The 12,700-nt window shown below is 48.7% G+C and overlaps 1 protein-coding gene across 1 annotated transcript in view; it reads left to right on the forward strand.

The window, feature by feature from the left end:
- Positions 1 to 12,700, forward strand: part of LOC115538892 (B-cell scaffold protein with ankyrin repeats) — a 40,706-nt gene that overhangs the window by 17,305 nt on the left and 10,701 nt on the right. Inside the window, exons 6-10 of the mRNA XM_030350117.1 lie at positions 66 to 208; positions 1,500 to 1,644; positions 3,145 to 3,344; positions 10,938 to 11,121; positions 11,372 to 11,593. Coding sequence (XP_030205977.1) covers positions 66 to 208; positions 1,500 to 1,644; positions 3,145 to 3,344; positions 10,938 to 11,121; positions 11,372 to 11,593 — 894 coding nt within the window. The remainder of the gene's footprint in view (positions 1 to 65; positions 209 to 1,499; positions 1,645 to 3,144; positions 3,345 to 10,937; positions 11,122 to 11,371; positions 11,594 to 12,700) is intronic.

The following is a 12,700-nucleotide window of genomic DNA, read 5'->3' on the forward strand; positions in this document are numbered from 1 at the left end:
CGACTGCGTGAACGTGGGACTACAATCAGCCCTTCACTCAGTCTCCCGTGTCGCTGTGCTCTCAGACTTCCCCAGTGGGAGGGTGGCCGTGACACTGTACTGCGGTGCGTGTGCTGTGGACACCGCCCACGTCACGTACTACACCCCGCTGGACGACATTGGCCAGCTGCTGACCCAGGCCGCCGACCCCGTGGACTTCATGTGTCAGGTGCTTATGGCCCGGATGATTGACAGTCACTGACGGCCATTATCGTATCTCTTTTTGAAGCTTTTTTTCTTAACTTTTGTAGTTTCCTAACTTTCTTAGACTACAGTATAGTGAGTACCTGGAGTGATACATTGCGGCAGAGGACTACATTCCGATTAATATGTGGTTGAATGGAGAAATAATAATTGACTATTTATAGAAAAAATGAGATGATAAAATACATCTCAGATTAATAATAGATTGAGTAGTGTAGGTAGTAGTTACTGTAGTTACTTCTTCCACTAGAACTACGTTAACATAAGTTAGGTAGTAGATAGCGAAGTCATGAGTCTATAAAGGTTCTCTGCACTCCCCCCGAGATGGGACCCTAGGTAGAGAAGCCGTCTGGTTCTGCTCCCTCCGTCGGGGGCTACTGCTGTTTACTGTTCTAACCGGAGGAGCTGGCAGCTCACATCCTGTCTCCAACACTCAATCTGATTACTAGACTTGTGCTGAACTTGCAATCTCTCCCCACCCACCTGCCGCTGCCAACGCTGAGCCCCGCCAAGAGACTGACGGCCATATAAAAATAAATGTTAAAAGTTCTTTAAAACCAGGACTGTGAGAACGGTCGATCGGAAGCGCGCAGTTTACCGTGTAAATTGTCTCATCGTGGCGCGTAATTGGCACTGTGAGGAATCAGCGATTTTCTGTTCTTTATCTTCCATCGAATAATTTAGGAATCTATATTAGCCGGATTGGATAAAACCTATAATATAACTTGTGTAAAAGATGCTAGATGTTGGATGGTCATTGTTTACCTCAATAAAAGGCCATTACTGTTAATTTATGCTGCTGAACATTCACATTTACATTTAGACGCTTTTATCCAAAGCGTCTTACTATAAGTACATCTGTCGGAAGAAAGAGAATCAACAATATATCGCTGTCGGTACAGAAAGGATGTTCATAGCAATCAGTTTCAAGCACTAACAACCTCTAGGTTAACCCATTCCCCGTACACAACAGAGACAGCTAGGACACTAAGAACGTTGCTAAGCACTATTTTTGAGTGCCAGGACGTACAACATACAATAAGAGTGTACATTAAGTATCAGGGCGTACAACACACAATAAGAGTGTAAGGGGGGCTATACAGGGTGTAGGTGACCTCTGAACCCGTCAGTCTTGAGTCTTGGGTCGTGGACAGAAGGAGCTGTGTTTTGACTGCTTACCTCTGACCCGGTGAGTGTAGGGGCAGCTCCGCCCGGTGCCTCTCCCAACTCACCCTCTCCCCCCCCTGGGTTACCAGGCCCTGCGGGTGTCCTCCCTGGAGGAGCTGGATCAGAAGCTGTCCTCTCTCGTGACGGAGGGGCTGCCCTCCGGGGGGCTACAGCAGCTGGGCCTGCTGTGCGATGACACGCCCCTGGAAGGTAGGGGCTCCAGCTGGTGTTACTGTGGGGGGGGTTGCTGCTGGGAGATATCATCTGGTGGATTCAGACGGTCTGTAACGGGATCCAACGACAGATGTGTGGAGACATTTGTGGGGTCCGTTTTTGTTGTGAATAATGCTTAGAATCAGAAATGGTAAAATAGTATTTCTATTCTTTCTAGTTTTTTATGTCTAATGCAAAATATCTACAGGTAGCAAGAACAAAGGGATCGTGTAATCGTTTTACCTCTTTGGCTGGGCGATCTAGAGGAGAGTAATAACCGTAACACACAAACATGTATTTGCATTTTCATGGCAGGAAATAATGACATCCTCCTGCCTCTCAATACGATGTCATTAAACGAGTCACGTGATGTCATCAATGTTTCAAGCGCCACGTTGGCATGGAGACGCAAATCAGACATAAAAAAACCACAAAACTTGTCCCCTCTCTCTCTCCCTCCCTCCCTCCCTCCCTCCCTCCCTCCCTCTCTCCCTCTCTCTCTCTCTCTCTCTCTCTCTCTCTCTCTCTCTCTCTCTCTCTCTCTCTCTCTCCTCTCTCTCTCCCCTCTCTCTCTCCTCTCTCTCTCTCTCTCTCTCTCTCTCTCTCGCTCTGCATCATACCTGACACACTTCTTTACTCGATGGGCCACGGCCCCTCTGTTCTTCAGCGTGACGGGCCCTCGTTAGCTCGTGTCTCGTTAGGGCGGCGGCGTGACGGGCGTTCCATCAGGGCCATCGATCCCACGCTGGGCTAAAAGGGCTCAGCGGCCCGTGGGCGGGACTCACTGCGTGGCTGCTGACCCATGACCCCTGAAGAGGGCCCGGTTCATTTTACACTGACCGTGACTCCGGCTAAACCTTAACCCCTGCCCCTCCCAGCATGGGGTTCAGAGGTCAGAGGTCAACCTGCTCATGGTGGAGACCCCCGGTCTGCTGAGACACAGCCAGAGACAGAGAGCCTGAACTGCACTGTTCCTTATTATTCACTCTTAGGCACACATTGTTTTTCCCGATTAATCACACTTAATTATTGACTCTAATTCAGACACTATTGTTCACTTTAAGTCACAGGTTATCCTTCACTATTATCCGCACATAATTATTCACTCTTATTCAGACATTATTGTTCACTATAAGTCAAAGTTGACTATAAGTCACACATTATTATTCACACACTTATTCACTATGAGTCACACGTTTCTATTCACATTATGTGACATTATTATTCACTATTACTCACACAGTATTCACTAATACTCAAACTGTATCCACTATTACTCTCACAGTATTCACTAACACTCACACTGTATTAACTAACACCCACAAAGTATTCATTATTACTCACACAGTATTCACTATTACTCCCACAGTATTCACTATTACTCCCACAGTATTCACTACTACTCCCACAGTATTCACTATTACTCCCACAGTAGTCACTATTACTCCCACAGTACTCTAATGGTCCACCGTTGTGCTATACTGTGAGTGCTCACGTGGTGGTGTTCCTCGTCGTCTGCAGGTGGCCCCCAGCCCGGGGCCCTCCCCACGCTGCTCCACTTGGCGGCGCAGTACGGGCTGAGGGCCCTGTGTGGTCTGCTGCTGCAGGTCCCAGGGGCCCCGCAGGCCCTCGCCACCGCCAACCGCCACGGCCAGACCCCCGGGGCCCTCGCACGGAGCCACGGCCACGCGGAGCTCAGCCGCCTGCTGAGGGGGGCGCTGGTGAGACACCACTACTACTACTACTACTACTACTACTACTACTACTAATACTACTACTACTACCACTACTACTACTACTACCACTACTACTACTACTACTACTACTACTAATACTACTACTACTACCACTACTACTACTACTACCACTACTACTACTACTACTACTACCACTACTACTACTACCACTACTACTACTACTACTACCACTACTACTACTACCACTACTACTACTACTACTATTACTACTGCTACTACTATTACTACTACTAGTAGTACTACTACTAGTAGTGCTACTACTACTAGTACTACTACTAGTAGTACTACTACGACTAGTACTACTACCTCTACTACTACTATTACAATTCTACTGCTACTACTACCTCTACTACTACTACTACTACTACTATTACTACTGCTACTACTATTACTACTACTAGTAGTACTACTACTAGTAGTGCTACTACTACTGCTACTACTAGTACTACTACTACCTCTACTAGTACTATTACTACTACTACTGCTACTACTACTATTACTACTACTACTGCTACTACTACTAGTACTACAACTACTACTACTCTAACTACCTCTGCTACTACTGCTACTGCTAGAACCAGTACTGCTACTACTACTACTACTTTACACGCGGAGCTCAGCGCCCTGCTGAGTGAGGCTGAGTGAGATACTGATACTTCTAGCACTACTACTACTACTGCTACTACTAGTAGTACTAATATACTACTACCTCTAATACTTCTACTGCTGCTCCTAGTACCACTACTACTACTGAATAATACTAATAGTTTAACTTCTACTTCTACTCCTTCTACTACAACTGCTGCTACTACTACTTCCTCTACTACTACTACTTCTAATACTACTACTACTACTATACCTCTACTATACTACTACTTATCCTACAGCTCCTCCTACTACTCCTCCTCCTATTCCTACTACTTGTGTTGTGTTATTGCCTTCATATCTCTGGTTAATGCAGACATCATTTATATTGAGGGCAAAGGTGGAGGAGCTCTGTTGATCAGCAGAGGTGAACGCAGCCCGGGTAACTAACGGCCCGGCCCGGGGGTGGGACCTCAGGGGTGGGTCCACGACAGCGCAGCGTCACCGAGGTCAGAGGGTCAACATCTACCGTCAGGGGGTGCAATGTTGGTGACTGATACTGTAGGAAACATGCTCTCCAATTCGGTGAATGGAAAGGAGGAGAGAATAATACTTAGCATCGTGTAGCATCTTATCCTTGCTATCTCTGTTGTATACCGGGAATGGGTTAACCTAGAGATTGTTATCCCTTGGCACTTGGTTCGAACGTCCTTAATGTACCGACAGCAATATATTGTTGTTTCTCTTTCTTACGACAAATGTACTTAGTGTAAGGGCGTTTGGATAAAAGTGTCTGCTAAATTCCCGGAATGTAATCTTAAATGTGTTTGAGGATGAGGGAGCAGGATGTGTTACCCACCTGGTAAAAGCAGCTGAGTCATACTGGTGCATACTGGTGCATACTGGTGGGCGACCAGTAGGGAAGCGGGTAAAGACAGACAGAAAGGACCTTGCAGAAACACATTGGCATCAAGCTACTCAGGTTAGCTCATGGAGTTTAAACATCGCAGTAAGAGTCGGATTATGGTCAACTTATCCGCCATACAATTCAAACTTGTTGTTTTTCCCTGGATAAAACGGCATTTAGTGTTTGTGTTCTGCGGTCAACAGAACAGATTCAAGTGGAGACCTGTCTCTGGGGAGCTCCGAGCACAGCCTGAGTTCAGGAATGTCTGCTGAGTGGTAATGGCGGCAGCATGGGCTCAGCTACTATAGTTGCTACCTAGATGCTAACGCGTTGCTACCTAGGTGCTACCGAGCTAATACCTAGATGCTACGTGGTCCTGCGGACCGCTAATTGTGTCTCGACCGCGTGTCAAATCGCTCAGTGTCACGAACGAAGGGGACAAAGAACCACATGTAATTAACTCAATATATCGATGTGGAATCACTTCATATAATAAGTAAAGATATTACCGCAATAACTTTTCATGCCATGCCCTCGTTGTGATAAACCATTCAGTCGGCTGAAGCAGCATCGATATAAACGTCTGCGTTAATATAAATTATACTCCGCAAATGAAAAGGGTTTCAAACACTTAAACCAAACGGGCCGGCCCCCAGCCCTAGGCTAGGTTCCAGGTTTTTATCGGGTCCTACTGGCAGCTGGGAGGGCAGCCAAGCGCTCGGAGGGCCCGGAGCCGCGAGGGCCCCCCAGGAGCCACGAGGGGCCCTCAGGGGCCACGGAGCCATCCTTACTGAGGGCCGCAGCTCTGGAGGGCAACACGCGCTGCACAGAAGGGTGTCAGCGAGGTTACGCAGTCTCCTCCGCGGTCACAGCGTATGCCACGCCCCTTACCCCCCTACCCCCCCTGGTCCCCGCGTTGACCTCTCCTCTCCCCTCTCTCCTCCGCTCGCTTCCTCTCACGTCACGGCTTCTCCTCCGCTTCCTCTCCAGTTCAAACTTCTCCTCTCCTTTCCTATCATCCTCTTTGCGCCTCTCTCCTCCTCCCCCATCCCCTTCTCTTCTCTCCTGTTTCCTCTCCCTCCCCTCCTCTCCCTCCCCTCCTCTCCCATCCTCTCCCATCTCTACCTCTCCATCCCTCTAATCTCCCCTCCTCCTCCCTCTCCTCTCCTTCTCCCATCTTCTCCCATCCCCTCCCCTCCTCTCTCCTCTCCGATCTCCACCTCTCCCCTCCTCTCCCCTCCCCCCCCCCTCCTCCTCCCTCTCCTCTGTTTGCTAATTCCCCGATGGAAGGCTGCAGTGTCCATTAGCGTGCTGCTGTTATTTGTTTGAGGATCGCACCGGGGCGCATTCCAACAGTTGAGCAGCAACACGTCTCTGGCGAACATCAGAGGGTCTGATCACAGCGCCGGGGGGGGCGCCGCCGTTGCCTCAGCGTTTCATCATAGATCAATACAACGCATATTCATAGTAATCCCCCGACCTAACAGTGAGGAGGGTTTACCGCTGAATCACATCAGGGCTGGAATAGTTAACTTTTACCCTTGGTCAAGTCAGCAATAACTAATGGTGTTCATGTTACTAATGGTGTTAATCTTACTAAATGGTGTTAATCTCGAAGAACACCATTAGTAAATGATTGCTCTTGACCATTTGTTAACTGTTAATTAAGTGTTAGTTAATTGTAGTTCAATGCTTATTACATTGCATTAACTAATGTTAATTACGTAATGGTTAAGTGTTGTACCCTTATTTAAAGGGTTACCCATGAGGCTACCCCATGGCAGCGTGTGTGTGTGTGTGTCTGTGTGTTTGTGTGTTTGTGTGTGTGTGTTTGTGTTTGGGAGTGTAGCTCATCTGCATGTTTTGTATTGTATCATCAATCGTAGATCTGGAGACGGCTGCTTTTGTCTCTGGTTCTGCCTTCAGTCGTTACCGATGAGGTCGGCCTTTGAGGGGGGGGGCTTCGATGTTTGACAGCTTCGCCAACATCGTGACAAACATCCAGACATCTCCTCCCAGCGGTGGCCGGGATCCCGGTACCCACGCAACACGTTTACACCGACACGTACACGCTGGATCTACAGAGCTACCAAGGGCCCGGTCGGCCCCGCCGCCGCGGCCCCATGGAGGACCAGCCTGAGCAAAGTGTAGACACCGCGGCAGCTGCTCCGACGTCCCCTCCCCCCGTGTCACCCCCGCCCCCCCCAAAGACGCCGCTAATTGGAAGCGATCGCAGATGGAGTGCGGTGGTTTGATCGCATGGCTGCAGGAGAGAGAGCACGCAGAACAGGATGAGGGGGTGATGTCTGACAGGGGAGGAGGTGCTGGAGAGGGGTGGGGGGGGGTAGCTGGAATGGGGCACACGACTCAGGAAGTCAGGTTCACCGATCATCATTTGTTTAGATGATCCGTTGCGTTTCCATCTTCGTACACGTCCAACAAAACCATGGACGAAAACACAGAGAGGACGTGTGCGTGCGTTACGTGTTGCACCCGCATGTAGTTAGCGGGCTTGTGCTAGCCTCCGCTAGCACAAGCGTTTCATTAACTCGTCAGTTAAGTTGGGCTCCTGTCCCAGACCCCCAATTACTCACGCGTCCCTGATTGGACCGTCAGTGGAGCAGCTCAATAAATCAATAACGGCTGGATGGATGGCTCCCCTGGTCCTCACGCGCTGAGTCGCTCACGCGAGCCGTGCGCGGCTATGCTAATTCGCACGCCGCCGCCGCCGCCACCGCTTGGTTAATTACTTCTTTCCAGCGGGGGGCCGGCGTCTCTCAGGAGCGATTCGAAGTGCAACGCACGATCGGAGGAGGAGAGAGCAAAAAACAAGCTCACTCTGTGCTCACACACACATACAGACAAACGCGCACAAACGCACATGCGCGCACACTCGCGCGCTCAGTGTGTTTCGGTGGTTCAGCAATTTGTAATCATGACAAAGTGAAGCAGCGTTCAGAGTGTGTTTTGCATCTCTAACGTACTTATTTCTCTCCAATCAGAGGAGGGGGATGTGGTTTCATTCTGCAGTAGGTGGATCTCTCCATTGAGCGAGCAAAACAAAACATTTTCTTTTGCACACTTTGTTGAGTTTCTGAATAGCTAACGAGGTAGAAGGTTGAATCCATCTACTTTCACCTTAAGGTATCTTTAGAGTACGAGCTCGGGTTGTAATGATTGTACTTTGGCAGCTGGCCCTCAACAGTAAACTCTCCAGGCCAGGGAACCTCGTTTGCATGTGTTGTTTGTTTGCTAGCGGGCTGTACGGGTCGTCTGTGGTCGGACAGGTCTATCCTCACTCTGACTATTTGTTTAATATTTGTTTAAGGTTTGAATAGTACAGTCAGCAACAGCGGGGAAAGCCACAAAACAGATGTTTTCAGACCTCTTCAAAGGGCTTCTGTGTAGCACTGCATCAAAGACCCGCTGTGTGATTCAACAGGGTGACTGCTCCTATATCTCAGGCCGTACTGAAGCATAGTTTGGTCCATCGTTCACATCGTGACTCGATTGATTCCTCCTCTGTTCTCCTTCTGCATGTTCCCCCACCAGAGGCCGATGCTGTCTGGCACAAAAACACACTGGCCTGGAAGTCTCTCTCTCTCTCTCTCTCTCTCTCTCTCTCTCTCTCTCTCTCTCTCTCTCTCTCTCTCTCTCTCTCTCTCTCTCTCTCTCTCTCTCTCTCTCTCTCTCTCTCTCTCTCTCTCTCTCTCTCTCTCTCTCTCTCTCTCTCTCTCTCTCTCTCTCTCTCTCTCTCTCTCTCTCTCTCTCTCTCTCTCTCTCTCTCTCTCTCTCTCTCTCTCTCTCTCTCTCTCTCCTCCTACTCGCTCCCCCAAGCCGCGCTGGCACTGCGTGTGCTTGTGTGGCTTTGGGACTTGAGGACTTGTCAGCCATTTAAGAAGAAAGCTGGCTGTTTGGAGGCGCGGTGGTGTGGCTTGACTTACGCTGCCAGCATGGATGAGTAAGGCCAGGCGGTTCACTCCCTCATAGTTGTGTGTGTTGTTGACGCTGTTGCCACGGACGTTGTGTTGTGTTGTTGTGCGAAAACATATTTATCCACGATAATGGATATTGTTAGGAGTGAAAACAGGAAAGAATAGTCCTTAGCATTTTGTAGCATCTTATCCTAGCTATCTGTCTACGGGGAATGGGTTAACCTAGTGATAGTTAGTGCTTGGCCCTTGGTTCTATAAACATCCTTACTGTATCGACAGAGATAAGTTGTTGTTTCTCTTTCTTCTGACAAATGTACCTGTAAATCGCTTTGGATAAAAGCGTCTGCTTGACGCTCTGAATGTTAATGTACATGAAAACACATGTATAATATCTCGATCAACACATTCACTGTAAGAGAGCCCAGTTTCGGTGTTTGATGATAAAATAATATCTTGTTGCACGAGAATTAAATCTGTTTGCTTTTCAATTGCCGGACAATTAAAAAAACTCCGGTAACCTCTGAGTGCTGAGTGACACATCCAGCAGTCCGGGAGTCGAGAGAGAGAGCGTTGAAACGTGTTTTTCTTTAGTCCTGCGGTCGGGTTGCCTGGAAACTGGGCGCGCGGCTCCGGCCTGTTTGTACGCACAACAGAGTGAGCGTGTGTGCGTTGTGCGGAGTGCGTTTTTATTCATGCGCGGGGAGTTTTGACAGGAGCCGTCGCGGCACTTGCGATGGAGGGCTGTGGGTGTGAGCGGTGCGGGAGCGAGGGGGGGGTTTAAATGAAATAGAGCCGTTTTGTTTGCAGTCAGACAAAAGAAGAGCTGACGAACTACACCCACGGCGCCGGGACTCCAGCAATTACACCCGACATTCTCTGAGAGGAATAATACATACAGCGGTTCTCTGAGAGGAGTTGCACACGTCGGTGTGGAATGGTGCTGGACACCTCGCTGTGCGTTCGCTTCGGTGTAGGTCAGAGGAGACGATCATCAAAGATGGGGGAAGCGTGTGGAAGTACAAGACACACAATAAGAATTACAAATATTTGCGACAAAGAAAAAAAAAAGAGAGAAAAAGTAAAAGAATAAAGAAAATGAGAGAATATATTTGTATATTCATTCAACATTGCATCTGTAAAAGAGAAATGAACAACACCAGGGCCAGAAGGGTGGGGGGGGGGGGGTGGCTGCGTGTGATTGGTTAATCACTCTGATTAGGCCCTGCTCTGTCCTTCAACATGTTATTAGCTGATAGTCTCACACTGTACACAGCAGCACAAGACAAACAGGCTGTTGACTGTGGAGAGACAGACAGAGAGAGAGAGAGAGAGAGAGAGAGAGAGAGAGAGAGAGAGAGAGAGAGAGAGAGAGAGAGAGAGAGAGAGAGAGAGAGAGAGAGAGAGACTACTAGGAGAAATACAGAGAGAGAGAGAGAGAGAGAGAGAGAGAGAGAGAGAGAGAGAGAGAGAGAGAGAGAGAGAGAGAGAGAGAGAGAGAGAGAGAGAGAGAGAGAGAGAGAGAGACTACTAGGAGAAATACAGAGAGAGAGAGAGATCGAGAGAGACAGAGCAAGAGAGAGAGAAAGGAGAGAGAGAGACAACAAACTTGAGGCAGAGGGAGAAAGAGAGAGACAGAGAGAGAGAGAGAGAAAGAGAGAGATATGCCGAGGCAGAGAGAGATAGAGAGACTGGGAGAGAGTCAACGAGACTGAGGCCGAGGGAGCGAGAGAGAAAGAGATTCAACAGCACACACAGCACTCCGATACAGCCCTATCCTGTGACTCCTACCTTTAGTGAAACGTAATTGTTTGATTTATCTGCACTTAGCGGAGCCACCCTTGAGTGAATACAAAATGGAGTCGGTTAAGATGTGGGAGGCTAGCTTCGCACATTAGCCTGAATCTAATCTACCATCAGAATTTATTTTATGGTGCTTGTTTATTGTCTCATAATATGATAAAAAAATAACTAAACAAAAAAACACTAATGGGAGAATACAGGTTACATTCTGGTTTCTGAAAAGGAAACCAGAGGATTTGATAATATCTAACTCAGTCTCGTCGGCTCATAACCTCTTCTGAGTCTGGATCCTAAGTGGTGTGTGTGTGTGTGATGTGAACGGTGTATTAGATTATACACTGTTTAAAGGGAAGGGGGGGAAGCCTGTCGACACCCCTTAACATCACCTGGAGAATGGGATCATGGATCCACGTTGATGCCGATGATCTCATGCCAGCGGTTCCGTTTTTACCCATCATGCACCAGGGCGAGGGGCGCGCGGACGACGGCGTCTACGGACGGATGAGCGCCGCAGGTGAGTTGGTCGCCCGCCGGACGTAAAGCATACAAAGATAATTATAAAGTGGGATGGGAGTTAACCTAGAGTTGATCGATACCGATACTGGTATCGGTATCGTATACGTAAACTGCATTTTAGCCAGTATACGTTAGCGAGTAGCGGAGTCGTAATCTGTTGGGAAGGAAAAAATGGTACCAGAAATCTATTATACATAGACTGGGTTTGACCCCAGTTCTCCCAGTTCAACCCGTTCTCCTCTCTTTAGTGTCTGCTATCCCCCGCGACGACGAAGAAGACGAAGAGGAGGAGGAGGACGAAGAGGACCCCTACACCCTGGTGGGCACGGACGACTCGGAGTTCGACAACACCGCCCCCCCCGGCGTCGTCATGCCGATGGCGGCCCCATTGGCCCACCGCGCTCCTGCGTCTACGCCCCGGCCCGACACCACCACCAGCGCCGCCGCCGGCTCCTCCTTCATCGCCCAAGGTGAGGAGGAGGGGGGGCCGACTCCTCGCCATGTTGGCGTCACTGCGGACCAAAGTGCAGCACGTGGCAGTTTGAATAAATTAAACATTAGATGGAGTGCAGAAGGACAATGATGGTTTGGTTATAGAAATAATAGTTTCCCTTCACGGTAGTTGAGTGTCGAATAGGAGTGAATACGGCAGGATGCAGGGAATACTGTACGGTACGATGGAGGTTGTGTTCATTTAGTAATCCGTTTAGTAATCCGTCGCACACGTTGTGTGCGATTGTTTTTCTGCGATTTAACAACTAATCAGTTTACCTTTTCAGATACAATATTGATTTGGATCTGGAAACCAAATGAGCATTATTGTTATTATTGTTTTGCGAAAGTGATTTAAAATGGGCTGCAGGTGGTAGGAGCCAGAGTTGGAGGAAAACAGAAAGACGAAGAAGAGAAAGAAATCACAAGTCGTGATCCGAACCTCTGAGATTTTGGTAATACCGCTATGTTAACCCCACTTAAAACGAACACAGAAAGAAAATAACAAACTAATATAGCGGAGCTTTAAGAAAACCGAGAGAGTGGAGAGAGTGAGCGAGAGAGAGAGAGAGAGAGAGCGAGAGAGAGATTGAAAAGGGAGAGTTTGAGAGTGAGGGAGAGAGGGAGAGAGCGAGGGCTTGTAAAGAGGAGAGAGAGGGAGAGCGAGAGAGCGAGAGAGAGAGAGAGAGAGGGAGGGAGCGAGGGCTTGTAAAGAGGAGAGAGCAGGGGAGAGAGAGACTGTTGGTCCCCAGTACCTCACTGTTCAATTTCATCAGCCTGAATAATTTATGGAGGCGAAACACCCAAAAGTGATGTGTGTGTTATTAAGGCTCATGAATCATTAACACACCCCCGACTCCCTCGCTCTCCTCAACGCAAACACGCACATGTGGTCACGCACAAAAGGCCGTCTTCATTGTGTGCTGCTTTTTGTCTTTCGCAGGCAGTCCCCCGGATAATATTACAGATTACCCAGAGAACGAGCAGTTTACACTCAAGCTCTCTCCCTCACTCTCTCACACACACACTCTCACACTCACACACACACACACACACACACACACACACACACACACACACACACA

This window comes from Gadus morhua, unplaced genomic scaffold (assembly GCF_902167405.1).
Source record: "Gadus morhua unplaced genomic scaffold, gadMor3.0, whole genome shotgun sequence".
Taxonomy (NCBI): domain Eukaryota; kingdom Metazoa; phylum Chordata; class Actinopteri; order Gadiformes; family Gadidae; genus Gadus; species Gadus morhua.